The sequence below is a fragment of the Rhinolophus ferrumequinum genome, chromosome 9 (assembly GCF_004115265.2).
Source record: "Rhinolophus ferrumequinum isolate MPI-CBG mRhiFer1 chromosome 9, mRhiFer1_v1.p, whole genome shotgun sequence".
NCBI classification, from domain to species: domain Eukaryota; kingdom Metazoa; phylum Chordata; class Mammalia; order Chiroptera; family Rhinolophidae; genus Rhinolophus; species Rhinolophus ferrumequinum.
In genome coordinates this window covers 18642452-18663275 of record NC_046292.1, presented here as the reverse complement: position 1 = coordinate 18663275, position 20824 = coordinate 18642452, and the positions used below count along the sequence as shown (strand labels likewise).

The 20824-nt window shown below is 39.4% G+C and overlaps 1 protein-coding gene across 4 annotated transcripts in view; it reads right to left on the bottom strand.

The window, feature by feature from the left end:
- Positions 1-20824, bottom strand: part of WDTC1 (WD and tetratricopeptide repeats 1) — a 61393-nt gene that overhangs the window by 40242 nt on the left and 327 nt on the right. For 3 of the 4 annotated variants that reach the window (XR_004423854.1, XM_033114222.1, XM_033114220.1), the window contains exons 2-5: positions 19500-19623; positions 6784-6879; positions 6431-6578; positions 4943-5026 (exon numbers count right to left, since the gene is read on the bottom strand). Coding sequence is in view for 3 of the 4 variants with exons in the window: in XM_033114222.1 (XP_032970113.1) it covers positions 4943-5026; positions 6431-6478 (132 nt within the window). In the remaining variant the exon portion in view is untranslated. The remainder of the gene's footprint in view (positions 1-4942; positions 5027-6430; positions 6579-6783; positions 6880-19499; positions 19624-20824) is intronic. The other variant, XM_033114221.1, reaches the window with a different exon arrangement.

The following is a 20824-nucleotide window of genomic DNA, read 5'->3' as shown; positions in this document are numbered from 1 at the left end:
AATATTATCCAGTCATCTAATTTCATGGCTCTATAGACCACTGGCTCTCAAACTTTTTAGTCTCAACATCTCTTTACACTAGTAAAAATTATTGAGGATCCCCAAAGAACTTTTATTTACATGGGCTATATCTATTGATATATTAGAAATTAAAACTGAAATATTTCATATTATTAATTTAATTTAAAATACCAATAGAATGATAAAGTTAACACATTTTAAAGGAAAAGTAACTACATTTCCCAAGACAAAAGGATTTAATGAGAAGAGTGGCATTGCCTAACATTTTTGCAAACCTCTTTAATGTCTAGCTTAATGGAAGACTACTGGGTTCTCATATCTACTTTTGTATTCACTCTGTTGCAATGCATTATTTTGATTGAAGCACATAAAGAAAATCCAGCTTCACAGAGATAAGTCGTTGAAATAGGAAAGAATATTTCAATAGTCTTTTCAGGTAATTGTAGATATCTTTCTTTGATACTACACTAAACCTTGGAGAAATAATGGTTTCTTAAAGCTACAATGTAGAATCTGAAACCACATAAACGAACTATTGTTACCTTGCTACATTAAAACGCATTGGTCTATTTTGCATTATATATGGGTCTTTTACATGTATGATTTCGTTACATTGTACATTGGTCATTTTTCAAAACAGCGACTCACTGAATTTGAAGATCTTCAAATGTTAATGTTCATTATACAAAATTGTTGACATTTGTTAATAAACCAAAGAAAGTCTGTTAAATATTGAGAATCTATCAAGCTTATGGTAACAGATACACATTTTCCTATATTCTTTTTTTTTAGTTAAAAGCTCAAATTTTGTCCTTAGCAACAAATACTGTCAGTTGTTTTTCTTGAAGGGATAACTCATTTTATTAATTTTTATGAAACGGTCTGCCAAAAACCCACACTTGAATAACCACAGTTTTCATTGCTAGTCATTCTTTCAGACAGTGTTCATGAAAAAAGTGGCTAGTTGAGCTTGCAACTCAAATAACTGCACAAGTACTTTTCCTCAAGACAACCATCATAGTTCAACATGCAGCAGCAGCACTTCATGGGTACTTTCCACCCCATAATACAGAATATTAAAGAGATGTGTACTTAAGGGTTGAAGTTTAATAAAATTAATAATTTTACTGCTTCACATCAAGGTCATTTTAAGTAAAACTAGTTTTGGGGAGGTCATTTCATGTGTATGGGCTGAATAATTCAATGACAGTTTGATGCTACTTGCCCTGATTCATGTTAAGGTGACAGTAGTTTTAATCACCACTTTTTTGAGGCAAGTTTTTTAATGAATTAATTTTTGTGGTTTTTTTTTTTCAATTAATGCCTTGGTATTACTACGAAAGTAGTTTGACCCCATGGATTTCTTTGAAAAAGTCATGGGAATCCCCAGGAATCTGCAGACCACACTTTGAGAACTGCTATTATAGACTATCTCTATATCAATGACTCTCCAGGTTTTATCCCAGTCTATGCCTCTCTCCTGATCTCAGACCTCCTGAACCCTGTAACAATGACAGCTGTCTTTGGTTTCATCAAAGGCCAAGCCCGCTGCTTGAACTCTGGATCTTATCTCAGCCAGCTTTCCCCAGGACTGTGTGCTCCTTCAATTATTCTGTCCTCCTATATCAGCAATCCCTTTCTCTCTCATCAACATACAAATATGCTCTAGCATTTCTTGTAGCATTTCTACAAATCCCTCCTTTGACCCCACAGACACCTCCAGCTACACCTCCATACTTCCTTTTGTAAACAAAATTGTTCAAGAGTTGTCTATATAACTCAATAAAGCTGGGAAAAAAACAAACAAAAAGACTTTAAAAGGAGGAAGCAAGGGAAATAAAAAAAAATGTCACTCTTCCTCTAATCTCCTGAAATGACTCCCCATTGGTTAAAGATAAGCAGAAAACAAAGGACAAGAGAAAACGTTGATATATCTGTGCAAGTCAGGTGCTCTGGTAGTTAGCTGAAGAAAGAAAGGTAAAACTAGTTTTACTTAAAATGACCTTGATGTGAAGCAGTAAAAGAGTAGATGAGGAGGGGCAAGAAAACTTTTACAGTTTACTCTTTTTAACTGCTTACATCCTATCTTTCCTTTCAATTGGGGAAAAGGTTTGTAATAAATTCATTAATTAATTTCTATCACCCTCCTAAAAAAAAAAACAAAGAGAAAAGAGAGTTGTCTATACTTGTAGTTGCTGTTTCTTTACCTCCAATCCACTCCTCAACCCTCCCACCTGGCATCTATTCCCACCACTCCAATAAAACTGCTCTAGTCAAGACCACAGTCATTGTTTTGTCCTCATCTTACCCAGAAGCACTGAGTACAACTGACCACTCCATCTTTCTTGAAATACTATCATTACTTGGCCTTTACAATCTCCTGGTTTTGTTTCCTTTCTACTTCACTGACTACTCTTTCTTGATTAGCTTTAAAAAAAAAATCTCCTTAGCTTGTAATCAACTTCTGAAAGCTGGAGTGCCTCAGAAGTAGGTCTTGGACCCTATTCTCTAAGGCTCCTTGGACATCTGAAGTCTCCAGTTTCTGCCTATAGTTCAGAGCTCACTCCTGATTAGCACCATCCTACCCGACATCTCCACAAAGCTATCCAACAGGCTTCCAACCTTAACATGTTTGTCTCCCAAATCTATCTTTTATCTCACTCTTCTTCTTTCCATCTGCTCTCACTTCTCTAAGTCTCGTAAGAGACAAAGCTGGGATTTAAACTAGGTCTTTTTTTTTTCAACACCTAAACCTGTGTACATTGCTTCATCCAGTGCACTGCTCCCACAGGTCCTGGGCAAGTGGGCCTTAGGCAAGTGCAAATCGAAACAGTTCACCTTAACGTAATTGGTTCTGAGTTCCAGACTTTGGGAAACAACACATGGGATCCGGTTTGTAGTCATCAAAGTTTCCAAGTCTATTCTGGACAAAGTTATCAAACCAAGAAGAGATGGCAAAGATAATATGGGTTAGGTGGAGGCGCAGCTAAAAGGAGAAGCTAGCCGGCCAGGGGTCACCATCTACTCAGCATCCCCAGAGCATGGTTTCTCAGCCTCGGCACTATTGGCATTTGGGGCTGCAAACTTCTTTGTGGCACATTCTTTGTGGTCCTGTGCATTGTCGGAGGGTGAGCAGCAGCCATAGCCTCTACCCACTATGTGCCAATAGCACCCTTCTAGTTTTGACAACCAAACTGTTTCTGGACATTGCCAAATGTCCCCTTGGAGGTAAAATCTTCCATGCTCCACCGCCCAACTGTACTACAGGGATGTACTCTGAGTTATGTTCTGAAGAAAACATGGAAATTCAAAAATGTAAAGGATAAATAATAAAATGTATCAAAAAATTATGTTTTCAGGGACTTTTTAGAGATACGGGAAAATAATCATGATATAGAAGTATAAAAGGATTTACCAAACTATGTAAATGGTAAGAGCCCCATTTTGTAGGGAAAAAATTTACATAAGCATGGAAAAAACCTGGAAGATTTAAGAATCATGATTGCTATTTTATTGAATTAGCTTGCTATGAGCCAGGCACTGCATTAAGTGCTTCTCACAAATCTCACTTAATCATTGCAACAATTCTCAGTTATTGCTCTCTTTTACTGATCAGGAAACTAGGGGTAACTTGCACAGGGCTACAAATCTGTAGAGAAGATAGGTCTTGAAACTAAATTTACCGAGTTTCAATGCCCATCTCTTAACCAGTATTCTGCTTCATAATACACAAAGGTAGTATATCAAGTATTAACAATATTTATCTCCAGATGGTTGAATCAAAAATGACTTTGTTTTCTTCTCTATATTTTTGTGTCTATTCCATATTTTCTACTATGATATTTATTACTTCTATAATCAGAAAAAAATTTTAAATAAAAATTGGGAAGGCTACTTGGTAACATGGAGAAAAGGATTATTATATGTTAACTTAAAAAAGATACAAAATTCAATGTAAAGTATGATTACAATTATGTAAAAATACACAGAAGATAAAAGGAAACATACAAAATGCTAATAGTAATTGTATTAGAAAGTGGCACTAAGAAGTAATTTTTACTTATCTTTTCCCTATTATTATTAATGTAGTTATATTTTATAATGGATAAAAGTTTATAATTAAAAGAAAGCAATATCAATCATCTATAATCTCACTACGTTGAGATAACATGGTTAACATTCAATAAATTTCTTTCTAGTCTTTTTCTGAGACCTACACGATTACTTACAAACACTAAACCTGAAGGAACCAGAGAATTCTTACTCAACCTGCACATAACGCTAAGTGGAAAGAACAGCTAAAAGTTGGACTCAAAACATGATTTTGAGGAAGAAAAGGGAATGGAACTAACATTACAGAGTGTCTATGTGTCAGATATAGTGAAAAAGCAGACTTCCAGACTGAAGGCCTAGCTCTCCACGGATTGGACAGGACAACACTGGACAAGGTGCTTGGCCTTTCTAAACCTGTTTTTTGTTTTTGTTTTGTTTTGGTTTTTGTCATACCTATTCCCTGTCATACCTATTCCCTATCTACCTTCCCACAGCATTTCTTTGAAGCTAAAATGAGAAAGAATGTGTGTGTGTGTGAAAACGCGTTGTAAACTCTAAATTCCTATACAAAGGAAAGACATTATTGCCCAAGTCAATAGTAAAAACAGTGGTATGCAATTCAATAGATTTTTTCCAAGCACAAAGCAAGTAATATAACCCAAAAAGAATTTCTGTGTGACCATATCAATGACTAATCTTGATTCAGATTTACCTGCTTAATAAAACTGTCGGAAAGGAGACGTAACCTTTAGGTATGACCTCCAGAGAAAGACTTGTTTATGACTTGAAAAATGCCAAGCGGAGTCTCTGTAGGCAGAGAATGGAGAGCTGGCCACCTGCACCTAGGGCAGCAAACTGGATTTCTTACCTGCAGCTCTGCTTCCAGGCCCAGCCGTCTGATAAAGGGGTCAGTGACATGGTAGCGCCGTTCAAAACTCAGGGCACCCCGCTCCTGGGGGACAGAAACAAACGCATAGTTTCACTGATTTAATTCAACATGATTTACTATGTGCCTATTACGGTATATATCCAGCACTGTGCCAGGCACCACAGGAGCCAGAAAAGATAATAAGAGATTGGCCTGCAGGAACGTACTATATTTGGTTAGGGATTAGAGAATAGGAAAGTATATACTTAAGCACTAAGTTGTGTCTGTCAGGTTACCAAAAAAACGAAAAAAAAGCAAAACTGAAAAAAAGGAAAGAATAAAGTTGGAAACAACAAATAGGCAATGTTTCCACCTTTAGGTTGGAGAGGGTGGGCATGATATTTAGGACGCATACTGTACGGGATATATGAAGGAAAAAAATAACTTGCACAGTCCCTCCAACTCTATGATTCTGTGCCTCTGGGAAATGGTCCTGTCTAATGAAATCACAAAAAAACCCACAAATGGACAAAGTTCCAAAAAGATTCAGGGATGCAGAGAAAAACATACGGAACACAAGATTATAGAGGCATACACTCAATTGTTCTGGTGGAGACCACAGCTGAGGCTGCATACGTCACTTAATTTTTAAAAGATTTTTAATTAAAGTTTTTTTTAGCACTTAACCTTTTCAGAGAACTTTCTCATGTTCTTTCGGATTTCATTCTCAAGATCGGCCTGCAGGCTGACAGAAATTATCATTTAACAGAAAATGGAGACACAGGAAGGTAAAATGACTCAAGTCTTATAGGTAGTTAATTAGGACAGTGGTGAGATTAAGCTACTGACCCCAGCTCAGGGTTCTCACTAGAGCAGCGTATATTGTCTGGGTCGAAGCTCTTCCATTAAACCCCTAAGCTCCTTTACTGAGGGTTTCCCTGACAAAGCCTAGGCTACCTCCTTAAATGAACTTGACTGACCAATCATCCACGCATCTCACAGTATTGGAGTGTCTTCTACGTATATCCTGCAGAGGTCAATGCAGGCTTTGGTACAGGAGATCCTCAAAAAAGAGAAGAGAATCTAAACTGAACTGGGACTACAACTCTCGGGTTCTGTTATATGGTCAACTAAGCAGCTGGAGCAACACTAAGAAGCTTCAGCTACTCCTGCTGCACCCCCCACCCCCCCACACACAAATGTGCACGCACACACACAACACATTGATGGCTCCCTCTTTCCCCAGCCTCCAGTAATCTCCGCAGCCCAGGTACAATCACTTGGACAGAGGAATCGCCATGAATTCCATGTTCTTGGGTAAAGGAATAAAGGAGTCAAGAGAGCTTGTTTCTAGTCTGGAGCCTGCCACGAATTAGCTATGTGACTTTAGGCAAGTCACTGACTCTAGACCTCAGTTTCTTCAGTGTAAAATGAACCTGTGGGGAAGAAAGGATTTCATGCTCTGGTTCAGAGGTCTGGGTAGCTTACCTTGATCTGCCTACAGATGAGGTCTCTAGTTATGTTGACTTTTGCCATCTTCTCTTAATGGATTCAACAGCAGGAAGCTATAGAAGGATCGTCAGGACCCTTGAGCATTCCAGCCAAGCCCAGGTCCACACGACACACATTTAATTACCTGGGGGGGAAAACATCATCAAACCTTGTGGGATGGAATAAGGTGGCTTCGGAGACCCGATTCTACCCCTAAAACAGCCCACTGGGCTCCCCAGTGAACTGGCTATTGCCTGTGATTTATGACATGGTGGGCAGGCCCTGCTCCACAGTGTTGAAAAACCTCTGGATGGTGAAGAGGGTGGGGGTGGGAGGAGACAATGACTCACTGCCACAGGAAGTATTGCAACAAACACTGAAGGAGTCCTTTATGCTTCACCAGAAAATGGGGAGGTTGGATATGAGTATGAAGATGGAAGCATATCCTGAAAATAAGAACAAGCACACAGCAAGAAAGATGTCATTTCACTTGCTCAGTATGCATCTGCGGCAAACTTTTAATTATACTTCAAGTCCTTGACCGTCAGCGTGGCTCTCCCCAAAACCACATCAATATCACAGACAGAACATGCAACCCTCTAGCAGAATCTCAGCATCAAAGAGTGGACAGGAGATATAATAGTGACCATGACCAAGATCCAATCTGGTAAGAAATCCCTCTTCCATATCCCGATAGTTAGGCTTTCAATTTCATGACCTCTTGACGCAACCTATTCCTGTTCTACAACTCTGACAGTTAGAAATCCTCGTAATCTAATTTCTGATAATTTACCATAAGAAAACATAAGATATAAGAAATAAAAAACTTCCATACCCAAGCATATTCATCGCAGATTTTGTAAAAGCAAAAAAATTAAAACCACCTAATTTCTAATGATAGAGGGAGGGTTAAATAATCTATAGCCACATGACATTATGCAGAATTTGAAATGCTACTTTTGAAGGAAAAGGAAAAATGCTTATATCACATCAAATGTTTATTTAATAATATGATGTCCTTTCAACAAACAATGTTATCACAGTTATGTTTAAAATGGAAATATGAAAAATAATAATAGCCACTTTTGTATAATAGTATGATTGATTTTTCCATCTACTTTCTGAGGTTTTCACATTTTTTTCTATAAAAGTACACTAATTTTTGCAATTAAAAATAAAACACTAGATGGGCCAGCCCAGTGGTTCAGGTGGTTGCAGCGCCGTGCTCCTAACGCCGAGGTCGCTGCTTCGATTCCCACATGGGCCAGTAAGCTGTGTCCTCTACAGGTAAGATTGTGAACAATGGCTCTCCCTGGAGCTGGGCTGCTGTGAACAGCCAGCCGGAGGTTGGCATGAGCTGCTGTGGGCTACCGTGTGCTGCCATGAGCAGCCGGTGGCCAGCGTGAGTGGCCAGTGGCCAGCGTGAGTTGCTGGCAGCCGGCAAGAGGTGCCATGAGCTCCTGTGAGCAGCGAACCGAGGACCAGTGACCAACTGCCTCAGCTGGGGGAGGAGCGCAAGGCTCATAATACCAGCATGGGCCAGGGAGCTGTGTCCTACACAACTAGACTGAGAAACAATGGCTTGAACTGGAAAAGGAGGGGGGGAGGCGGAAAAAGGGGAAAAAAATAAAAAAATAAAACACTAGAGAAAAACACGAAATCACTAGATTTTAAAAGAAAGTTCTGCCTCCTGTTATTTCTACTTTTGGTCCTGGTTCCACCTCTGGAGCCACACAGGAAGTCTAGTCTTTCTTCCCCTTGATGGCCTTTTGTGCTGTGATGATGGCTCTCAGGGCTCACCAGGCCTCGCTGCCAACCCTTCCAAGCCAGCAGGACCTCCTGAGGCCACGTCTGGAATCTCTGGGCCCTGGCTTTCCATCAGCTGGCCTCCTGAAGATTCCTTGCATACTCTCCTGAAATCACACCTTCTCCACCTGATCCGTTAGCAGACTTTTTTCTTTGCTTTGGCATCTAACCACAAAAGGAAACTATATAAATACTATGTTACTGCAGATATGTTTTTTTCTTAATGCAAGGCACACAGTAGAGCAATGAAAAAACTTGCTGTCTGACTAGATGTTCCCATGTGGAGTTCTTTGGGGCTTATGCCCCCGTAATCTATTTTGGGACCAAAAGCTCTTGAATGGTCAAGAACCTTTCCTGAAGATGTGGCCAAGCCATCCAGCATTGCCTCTTAGCGAGCATTACTAAGGATATGGGAGTCACTGGCACTGTTTCAGATCACAAAACCTGCGAGCACGAAGAATATCTAGGGATGCCAACTGCAAACAATGACAATTTCACGATGCCTTTTCCAGAGGCCTCTGGCCAGCAAATTAAAAATGTGAATTTGAACAAATTGATATAAACTAAACGCTGGCCTGCAACTGTGTTTATGGCTCTAGCTTGTGATATAATGATCAGAGCCAAAAAGCCCCAGCGATTTCCCCCACAATTACCAAGAATATGAGGTGAAGCTAATTATAATGGAAAGAACACCAAAGTCAGCAAGTGCATCTGGTGTTAAGTAGACTACTTAACGTGGCCCCTGACCAGGGCTCTCAACCTCTCCAGGTAAGCACTCATTTCTGTGACTCACAGGCACAGGAAGCATGAGAACAAACACCGAAGGGCCATGCACACGTCACCAGAAAAAGCCACATTCAGTACCCCCAACAACCTTTTCCTTGGAAGACTGCTGGGAAGGTCAAATGAAATATTAAGTACAAAATCTTTTCTTTAATTTTTTTTAAAAAAGGAATATAAATATTAATAATTTATTTGTTAAGAAATAGTAAGTTGGCAAATATTATTATGCACTTACTACATACCAGGAATTGTGCTAAGTGCTTTACATTTACTCATTCATTTATCCATTCCAGAAATGAGCACATGAAGCTTCTGTTACATGCCAGGAACTATTCCAGGCCCAGGAAATATAGCAGTGAACAAAACAGGCAAGTTCCTGACTCTCACAGTACTTACATTCTAGCAGGAAGGAATAGATAATAAACAATAATACAAATAAGAATATACCCAGTAATGAAAAGTGCGATGATGAAAACAAGTTGATATGAAAGTGACTGATGGGCTACTTTTAGACCTGAGGTTAAAGAAGATGTAGTGCACATTTGTGGAATTTTCTGGCTGCTCAGCATCTGAACCCTTTCCTATATTTTGGGAATTCCCCATCTAATGAGTCTGGTGGGAGGCAGAGTGCCCTCCCACTATGAAGTAAGAATGGTGGAGACTAAGATTCTCTTTCTGAGCCTCCCTGGACGCTAAAGGGTATGAACATGGTCCTGGCTAAGCCAACCTGACACATCAGCCCCAGACCTTAACTAGGATTAAAGAATCCGAGGGAACAGAGTCCACGCTGGCAGCAAGGGGAGGCTATAGTGGCCCTGAAGGTCCAGTCGCTGGTGGTAGTGGTGTAAGCTGTGTAAGTGACAGCACAGACCTCATGGACAGGTTCTGTAAGTGACTTTGGCTGGGGCTCCTGGCTGCTACCCAGCTTCCCTTGTCCCAGCCCACTCCTCAAGCCTGGCTTTGTGGCCTTCCATACTTTGTGTGTTTCCCTAATATCCTTTCAAGAATCAGCTGGAGTTGGTTTTTGTTGCTTACAACTACAAATCCTGCCCAATACAGAGGCGCTCTCTGAGAAGGTGACTCTTAAGCTGAAACATGAGTGACAAGAAGTCTCAAAGAACTAGAGGAGGGCCCTTCTGAGGAGAGAGAACAACTTATGCTAAGGCCGCAGAGGAAGACTGGCTCAAAAAGCTTGTATGGCAGCTGCTATTATTATCATTTTACAGATGAGGAAATAGTTATAGACATAAAACAATTTTCACAATGTCACACAGCTTATTAGCTGGAGCCAGAGCAGGGACTCAAACCCAGAGCAGTATGCACACTCTTAACCACCATGGTATGTAATTTCCTAGAGTAATGATCACTATGAGAATCCACAAGAGCCAACTAAATTGTCACGGCACATTCATTAATTTTCTCAAAACATTAACTGAGAATTTACCAGGGAGGAATACTGAGATGAAAGACATGGTAGCCACATTAAGAGAGCATAGACTCAAAGTAAGGGGCTTTAGCTAAGATTGGTGTGGGGGTTGGAAATACTAAAAGGAACCAAGAGAAGGAAAAAGTGGAGAAATCAAACAAGCAATAAAACCACTATAATGCAGGTAAATGGTAAAATGGAAACTGGGATTTAAAACAGTATCAGCCTAGTATACAGAGGTTTAAAAAAACCAAACAACAAATCTCAGTGGGTATTTTGGTGAACATTTCTGTTGCCATCCTGAGAAGAAGTGATAGCATACTGGCAGATAGCTCATTCTGGAGCATGGCCCACCTTCTCCCCTCTCAAGGAAACAGGAATCAGTGGCTTCCACAAACTTCTATAGGGAGACAAGCATACCGGGAAATATTTCTAACTAGAGATTATTTAAAACATTAACATTAGGAGAGAAATACCCTCAAATCTACCAAGAGGCATAACTACTTGTAATTTCATACTTCAGTCCAAAAGTCTCTCAAATATAAATAATCAGGTCAATACATGGTTATTTGAATATGAGAAGATTTAATCATGGTCAAATTTTAAAAGCATATTTTAGGGAGGGCTCTAAAATAGTTCTACAGAGTAAAGAACTCATAGATATGGAATAACATGAATTAATGATTTGGAATTGACGAAAGGAAGTTACTATATGATTAAACACTAAAAAAGACTACATCCTGAGGATTTCAATCTCTGGTGCAGCAAAGTACATAGTAATGTTCAGTTCTGCCGAAAGGCAAAAAAGACTTAAAGTAAGTGACTTCAAGAATCTATAAGATAAAATTTTTAATGCCTATTATGACAGGTACTGAGCTAGAGTTTGAAAATATGGCAAAGCACAAGCCAATCACAGACCCTTCTGTTCAAGAGCACACAATATAGTTGTCAATGATTGACTATCAATGGCCCCAAGGCTATTGTAATCAGAGCTCCATAGAGGGACCGAAAAAGGCTAATTTAACTGAACGACCAAATTAATAGGTAGGACATTAAATTTAGAAAGAACAAACACAGCATAATAAATTAAATATTGTTTATACTCATTTATTCCTACATCTTAGAAGAAAGCATAAAACAACAGTGGGGAAAACAAACTAAACATATGACAGTAGACCAAGAAAACAACTTGGAAATCACTAATGAAAAATGAGGACTTGAAACAAACCACAAGCAACTTTTAACGTTACAGTCTCCATTCTAAGACAGCTCAGTTAACTGAACATACCCTTATTCTCACACTGAAAGCTCTGATAACATTGAGGGCTAATTTGTTTGCAGAACATGAGAGCTCAACAAAACTTTCGCTAGTTAGAGTACAAAGGTTTAAGAATGGCATCTACTGTAATTTAGAATTTCGCAGGCCAGCTCTAGTTGATTCTCAGTGAAAAGAAAGCCAGTTTCAGGGAGCTGGGAATATGAAAAATATAAAACTACCTAAGGCACTGAGGAAAACCTATGATCCAATGTTATAACGAAAATATGAGCTGCTGTGCAGATATTACACCTCCCGAAAGGTATTCCTGGAGCTCTAAAATGCCTAGCATGTCACCACTTAACCCCATCTCTTCCACAAACTTTGAACTTAGGCTACTGGGATACTTTCTTCAATGGACTCTACGATTATAAAGGAAGCTAATAAGAAAATAAAATTCAATTAACAGCTCAATTTGGAGGAATGAATCTACTTCATAATGCAAAGGGTACCAGTAACATAATAGCCTGAGGTCAACCAGCCTTTAGAACAAAGTACACCTGGGAAGATCGCTCATTTGGAACTAAGGATTGACTGATAATATCCAAACAAATATCAGGAACCACTCATGTCAGGTGTGCCATAGGCCTTGTTGGGCTCCAGATAATGTGGCCAGAAGAGACACAGACTTAAAATACGTGGGCCTGAATTCCAGCCAGCTCGCTGTGCCAGTTAGTACCTGGTACTCAGACAAGTTACTTAACTGTTCTGAGTTTCAATTTCCTCATTTGTAAAATGAGGGGTGCTAACCTATTTCAAATGGGCTGTTTTGAGGAAAAATGATGAAATATACATGAAAGTACAAAATAGTACCTAGATCAATAGTAGGTGCTCAAGAAATCTGAATTCTGCTAAGAGCCGACAAGCCCTGATATCTATGCTCAGCGGCACGGTTACAACATTTCTCCTTACTTCCGACCCTACCAGAGAGACAAAGCTGACACTGGGATTCCACTGTAGGACGGTGGGGCACAGAGAGTTGGATGTCTTTATCACCTCTGCTAGCTGTGAAATGCAAAATCAGAAGGGGAAAAAAGTGACTTGTTGAGAACAAAGGAACTCCACACAAAATATGTAAAGAATATTTATAGCAGCATTATTCATAATAGCTACAAGGTGAAAACAACCTAAATGTCCATCAACTGATGAACAGATAAACAAAATGTATTCTATCCATACAATGGAATGGTATTTGGCCATAAACAGGAAGGAAGTACAGATACATGCTACAACATGGATGAACCTGGACGACATGCTAAGTGAAAGAAGCCTGCATTATCATGTAATTCCATTTATATGAAATGTCCAGAATAGGAAAATCTATAGAAATAGAACAGTAGATTTCTGGTTTCTTGGAGCTGGAAGGGATGGGGGACAGAGGGGTCATAGCTAAAGGATATGTGTTTCCTTTTTTTACAAACTTGAAGTGAAATCCACAAAACACAAAATTAATCATTTCCAAGAGTACAATTCAGCAGTATTTAGTACATTCACAATGTTGTGCAACTGCCACCTTCTAGCTAATTCCAAAAGATTTCCATCACCCCAAAGAAAACCCCATACCCATTAAGCAGTCAGTCTCTATTCCCTCATCCCCCCCAGCACCTAGCAACCACAATTTATTTTCTGCATCTATGGATTTTCTGTATCTATTCTCGATTTTCATATAATGGAATTCTACAATCTGTGACCTTTTGTGTCTGACGTCTTTCACTTAGCATAATGTTTTGAGGTCCATCCATGTTATAGCAGGTGTCAGCACGCCATTCCTTCTGCGTTTATCCATCATTCATCCACTGGCTGTTGTGAACAGTGATGCTATGAACATTCATGGTCAAGTATCTGGTTGAGTACCTGTTTTCAATTCTTTGGGTCTAGACCTACGAGTGGAATTGCTGGGTCAGGTGACAATTCTACGTTTAACTTTTTGAGGAATAGCCAAACTGGTTTCCACAGCAGCTGCACCATTTTACAATCTCACCAGCAATGTACAAGGGTTCCAGTTTCTCCACATCCTCACCACACTTGCTTTTTTAAAAAAATTACAGCCATCCTAGTGAGTATGAAGTGGTATTTCATTGTGTTTGGGGTTGCTCTTTGAGGTAATGACTACATTCTAAAACTGACTGTGGTGACTGTTGCACATATCTGTGCATATCTGCATGTACTAAAACCATGACTTGTACACTTTAAATGGGTGAATTGTATGATAAATCAATTATATCCCAATAAAGTTATTATATGAAAAAATATAAAGGAACTACTAATACAGGCAAAAATATGGATGACTCTCATATGCTGAGCAACAGTTGTCAGACATAACAAAGTATATACTGTATGAGTCCATTCATATGAAGTTCTAGACCAGGCAAAACTATGGTTTAAAAAAAAAAAAAGTGTGGCCTGGGGCATGGAGATTGACAAGGAAAGGACACCTGAGAACTTTCTAGAGTAATAGGAAGGTCCTATATATGATGGGAGTGTGGTTACATGGGCAGTGAAGACATGGGTTACACGGGTATATCCACGTGTCAAAATTGTACAGTCAAAGATTAGAGCACTTTAATGTTTTGTAAATTTTACCAAACAAATGGAATGGGGTGGGTGGAAAGCAGGGGAGGTATAGATAAAACAAGAATGGCAGAATGTTAACAGTTATTGAAATAAGATGATGGGTGCATGGGGGTTCATTATTCTGCTCTATTCTGTTTACTTTGTGTATATTTGCCATTCTCTCTAATAAAGTCCTTTTGAAAATCTTTCTTTCTTATTATAGTCATTCAAAACATGGAAGACTGATTAATGAAATGGAAAACCATAAATCACATATAGTTTAAAAATCAGGTTCAAGACATACATATGGCCATCTCAGACTTGGGGGGAAAAAAGACAAACCAAAAAGTGCACATATCTATAATGCTGTAAAAAGGATATGCGCCAAAATCATTAGCCAGTGGTCATCTCTTTGTTAGGACAATGGGTGATTTTTCTGTACTTTCTAAGTATTCTATTGTAAGCATTTAATTCTTTTATAATAATATAGAAATAGCTGTTAGGAATTAGCTTTGGACTGAAGGAAATTTGAGTTTGAATCTGGCTCTATTACATACTAGGTTTTGTGCTCTTGGGCAAAACTATTTACCTTTCAGGTACTGGATTTCTTTCTTTTTTTTTTTTTAACCTGCTATATAGGTATATATAATATACCTACATATATCTCATGGGGTTACTGGGAACCCTATTTATGAGATAATGCATTGTAAAACACTTAGCACAATACCTGGCAAGTGGTAAGTGCTCAAGAAACAGTGGCTATTTCTTCATCTGTTATATAGAGATAACAGCACCTACCTTAGGGCTACTGTGAGATTTATATGGGATAACTGGCATGCTGTAAATACTTACTAAGTGTGAGTGACAGTATTATTTCCAATAAGAAAGAAATTGTTTAAGAAAAGCCTCCTCTCAAAAAGTTAAGCATAGAATTACCATATGATCCAGAAATTCCACTCCTAGGTATATACCCAAGAGAAATGAAAACATTTGTCCACATGAAAACTTGTATATGAATGTTCATAACAGCATTGCTCATAATAGCTCTAAAGTAGAAACAACCCAAATTGTCCATCAATGGATAAATAAAATGTGGTATATCCATATAATGGAGTATTAATTATTCAGCCATAAAAAGGAATGAAGTACTGCATCATGCTACAACATGGATGGAACTTGAAAACATTATGTTAAGTGAAAGAACCCAGTCACAAAAGGACACTGTAAGAATCAATTTATATGAAGTGTCAAGAACAGGAAAAGCTGTAGAGACAAAAAGTAGACCAGTGGTTGCCTAGGATTGAGGGACAAGATAGGAGTGATTGGGATGGGTGGTGACAGCTAAAGCATATGGGTTTCTTTCGGGGGCGTGGTGATGAAATGTTCTGGAGTTAGAAAATGGTGATGGTTGCACCACTTTGTGAATGTATTAAAGACTGCAGAATTGTACATGTTAAAAGGCTACATTTTTGTGAATTATATCTCAATATAAAGAAGTCCTCAAACTTTCTTCTTTTCTCTCCCTCAAAATCACAACTTCTGAAAAGAAAATTTAGTTGTCACCCTTTTCTTTGTCTGTCTTCTACCTTGAACTGTAGTTATTTATGTGGCTTCTCTTTCTTAAAAGACTGAAAGCATCCTGAGAGCCAGCTCTTCATCTGATTCATGTATTGATCCTCCTAGGTCTCCAAGGGGTGACGTGGACTTAACAGGTGCCCGTAAATACTTGCTGAATGACTATTTTACACACATACAGTGTTTTACACCTATTAGAGTGCTTTCGTACACGCTTTTAATTTGAACTTCACACAGTTTTGTGAGGAAGCTTGAAAGCTATTATCATCCCCATGTAACAAGGGAGAGCTGAAGCATGACGTTCTGTGGTACTGAGGACAAAGTACTGGACGGGGGTCTAGGGTCTTGTGCTTCAGGCCAGGCTCTGTCTCCACCTGGCTGTGTGACCCTGAGTGAGGCATGTCACTCTCTCAGCCTATTTCCCCATCTGTAAAATGAGAGGCAGACTCTGAGATGAGCTACAAACCGCCTTCCAATGCCACTATGCTATGATTCTAAGGACACACTGCTAGTAGCAATGGAGTGGACATGGAACCCAAGGCATCTGTATTCTCTTTCCTCCGGACATGCTGCTTTCCACTGCAGCGAGCTCCCCTCAGCAGGAGTGACAGCTGACCCCTTCTCAACATTCTGAACTATGCAAAATATGTATGCAAGTTTCCTTTCACTCTATTTGTGGTGATTTTTCTATTGGAGCAATCCTATAGAAAAGAAAAAAAAATTGTATTTCCAATGCATAAAGGTCATTGGAACTAGCATGATAAAATAAAAAGAGTTGGGCTGTGGAGTCCGACAGACCTAAGGTTCCAATCCCAGTTCTGCCACTTACTTTCTGTGTAACAGCATGTCTACCTCGGTTTCCTAATCTGTAAAATGTGAACGATAATGCCTACCTTTGCAGAGCGATGAGGAATGGAAGAGCCACTCATGTCAAATGCCTGACACGGAGCCTGGTAAATATATTTATTGAACATCTAAGCGTCTTACAAGTGTTCTCTGACAAGACTCCTCATAACAAACCTACGAGACAAGTACTATTATTACCCTCATTTTACAGATGAAGGATCTGAGGCATAGAGAAGTTCATTTGCCCAAAGTTAGAGGTATTAAATGGAAAGTCAAACTAGATAGTTTAACTCCAGGACACAGGCTGTGGGCCATTAAAAAATACTTACTATTACTATCTTTAATTAGATGATGTCCAAGTAGCCTTATCTGAAAGAAATTTTGCCTCTGACCATTCCTTACAAGTTCAGCTAAGGAATCACAATCACCTTGACTCTGCTGGCCTCAAACACAAACTTAAAGAGCACATTTCAGGGACGTAGACTAAGTTGGTACACAGACAATATCTGCGCAAGTTGGGGATGGTAGGAGAGGTAGGAAACGTTCTTTGCCATCTTTGAGGCTCAATGGGGCAGACTGGAGCTATCTCTGTGGAAGTCCATCCTAAGAAATCCTGCACTTTGTGAAAGGCTCTGGATGAAAATTCACCTTGATGTCTTCTCTGCCTGAACGAGTTCTGTTTTGCCATTTGAGTTTTGCGAAAATTTCCTTGATGTTTTCAGAACTTTGCTTTTCAGTGATCATAGCTAATTTCCCTTCCTTCTCTTAGGGCCACAATTACCTTATGGTAGTGGAAGGGAACAGAAAGAGAAACAGGAGTATATTTTGATAATACTGGCCTCTCTCACCGTTATTTAAGAGCATCCAGTCTTGGATTTTGTCTTTGACTTCTATCTTTTGGAATCCTGCCACAATTCAAAGTACGTCTCATTAGGAAGCCTTTAAAGTTTCACCCTCTAACTTTACTCCTAGCATAAAGGTCAAGGAAAACTAAGCCAATCAATTTGGAAATGCTTCCTTCTAATTTAGTTGCAGCTGTGTTACATACAGATGTCTGACTCAAGAGGGAACAGGTAAGCCAACGGCACCCAAACACTCAGACATCAACTGATGAAGTTACCTGACCAGAAATGCCTGACTCTCATTCTGAGAAATCCTCCCTAAAACATTCAGGGATAAGCATAGTTTCAGGCTTTCTGAAAATAGAACCTGGGGGTTATGAAGAAGGACAAAATTTTACCAAGGTCCTGATACTAACACTGCCTCTAGAGAGCTGCTATATACCTTCTGTCCTCCCCCAAAGAAAATGGGGCTAATACCTCCCCAGATGGCTACAGGAAGGATTAAAGGTTATTATTCTTGGCATCCAGCTCCGTCAAAACTCTAGCAGTTGTGACCTTGTTCATCCTAAAATAAGACATTAAATACAAAAATGCAAACAGTGATCTCTGAATCTAACTCTACAATAGGGTGAGAATTTTCTTTCCACAAAGTCTCTGGCACTGCCTCCTATACTCCAACCTGTTGGCTGAATCCTCCTCTTATTCAGTCCTCATGTTTTTAAGGTATTAGTCACTAATGTCACAAAGCCCTTTGAGGAGTCAGCAGCTATTTCTAATAGCACAAAGAATGAACCCTAGAACTCAGGGTTTCAGTCAGGTCTGAATTCACCCTGAAGAAACCAAAGTGGTCCCCTTTTACCCCTAAACCTGAACAATCAGTGAGGTGTAGTGGAAAGTGTATATTACCTCATTTAGTCCTCATAAACTCATTGTAAGGTAGGTGCTGTCCTAAGTCTTGTTTCACAGAGGAAACTGTAGCTCAGGAGGATATATGATTTACCCTAGGTCACACAGCTAAGAAAGTACAGACCATAGGTTCAGATACCAGCCCTACTACTACCAGGTGTGTAACATCCAGCATATTTTAAAACTTTCTGGAACCTCTGTTCCCTCATTTGTAAAGTGGGAAAATGACAGTACCTACCCATAGGGGATTTCAGAGGATTAAATGAGATATTATAGGAAAAGTGTCTAGCAAGCCTGGCACAAAGTAATGTTACATACATTTTAGTTTTTCACAGATCAAAATGATAGTAGTTTGATATAATTTTCACATAACAGAATTTAAAATACTAACAGATCACTTAGTCCAATTACCTACATAAGTATGAACTCCTCTATCACATCCTTGATAAAAAGTGGCAAAGCCTCTGCTTGAATACCTCCCATAATGGATAACTCACTCCCTTACAAGGCAGCCCATTTCGTTTTTAGGAAGCCAAATACTCTCCTACCAAGCTGTCTACCCTCTTGGAATTTCCATCCTTTGATGCTAGTGCTGCTTTCCAGAACCACACAGAAAAAGTTCAGTTCCCTTTCTGCAGGATAGTTCTTCAAGTATGTGAAAGCAGTTATCATGATCCCCCAGGCTGTGAGCTTCGGTCCTTTAAGCTCTTCCTCATGTGCCACAGTCCCAGAGGACACAGACGTGGGTTTGAATTTTGATCCTTTCCCTTACTAGCTGTATGACCTTAAGTAAGTTACTTAACATCTTTGAACCTGTATCTTCATATGTATAACAGGAAAAATGATTTTAACCTCACAGGGCAGTCATGAGGGTTAAATGAGATAAAGTAAGAACACTACATGGGACATGGCCCAACATATACCAGGCTTCCAATGAACACCGGTCACTTTATAGGCTATAAGCCAATTAGTACATATCTCTCACAGCATATTAGTCAGAATTAAACACAATACCAAGGGGTTGGTTTCTGACGGCAACTTCTAGGGCTTGGGGTTTTGAAGAGCTTTCTTCTTAGTTGTCTAAAAAGGAATTATGTGGGCCATCTGCAAATGGCAGCCCAAAGATGCAGTGGAGAATCTGGAAAGGTAAGGATGAAAGAAGAAAGAAAACAGGACATATCATTAAACCAGTGACCCAAAAGAAAATCTAAGTATCACCATATTACATGTTGTCTATGGTGTCCTCTCTAAGACCCAGGACTCCACATGTGGGCCACATTTCCTAATTCAAAAAGAAGAGAAGAAAATAAAAATAATTCAAGTCACAGTTCTGGGTCTTCCCAGCAGTTGGTCCCTCAAGATCCACAAATGTTTAGTGGGGAGGGAAGTGGGGGGGGGCTTCAAGATCTTTAGTTGCATCTTTCCAGATCCTTAAGTCCAGGTGTGGGAAAATACCCTACATAGGATGTTCCATAAGTCAATATTGAGTTCCTTCCAGCTAGAAAAATTGTCAGCTGTGTAACAACTCAAACTCAAAACTGGCAAATCGTAAATGTTAACACCATTACCATAATCATTACACATATTCTCTTTCCTTCCGCAACCCCAAAAGAAGGGGTCCCAAGCAGAAATACAGACTGTTGTTCAAATATTCTGCAGAGTTGACCCAAAGCACTGCTTCTAGAAATTGAGACGTGACTTGAAAATAAGTGCCCCCAAAATAGGTCAAAAGAAGGAAGGATTAGCAGGACCCCAGAATTAAAGCAGCATGATCACAAGCTGTGGCAAAAAAGGATGTTTCCCCCCTGCCAATGAAATACAACAATCTACGATAAAGAAATCCATTGTTAGTTTCAGACTCAGCTCAAAGGAGCCCTACTAGTTATTCCTTGGTCTGTGACAGTTGATCTAGCAACAGCCAAGATTCAATTCAATCCCTTTAAAAATATAAGGAATTACAAAGAAGAATAAGCCAGAACTAAAACCAGAAATAGCCTTAAGTAGTTCCTCACCTTAGTGAACAGAGACTAGCCACTCAAGAAGGACTGTAAGGTACAGAAAAGCTTAGGGCAGGCCACTGGGCATACCTGTGCCCTAGGTGGGGATTTCATAATGTCTCTGAGTCAAGATGTGCCCTCAGAAGAGTTTTCTTCTCAAAACTGTTGGCAGGCTTTGTTTAAAGGGAACACTTAAGGACTGTCACTTTATCCTTGGGAAGAATGGGGAAGCTACAGCCATCCTAGCGGGCTTCTAAACTCACAAACTTTAGGAAAACTTTAAACTCCTCCACTACCTCAAGAGATAAGTTACAGAAAGTCACAAAAGAAAAAGACTTCGGG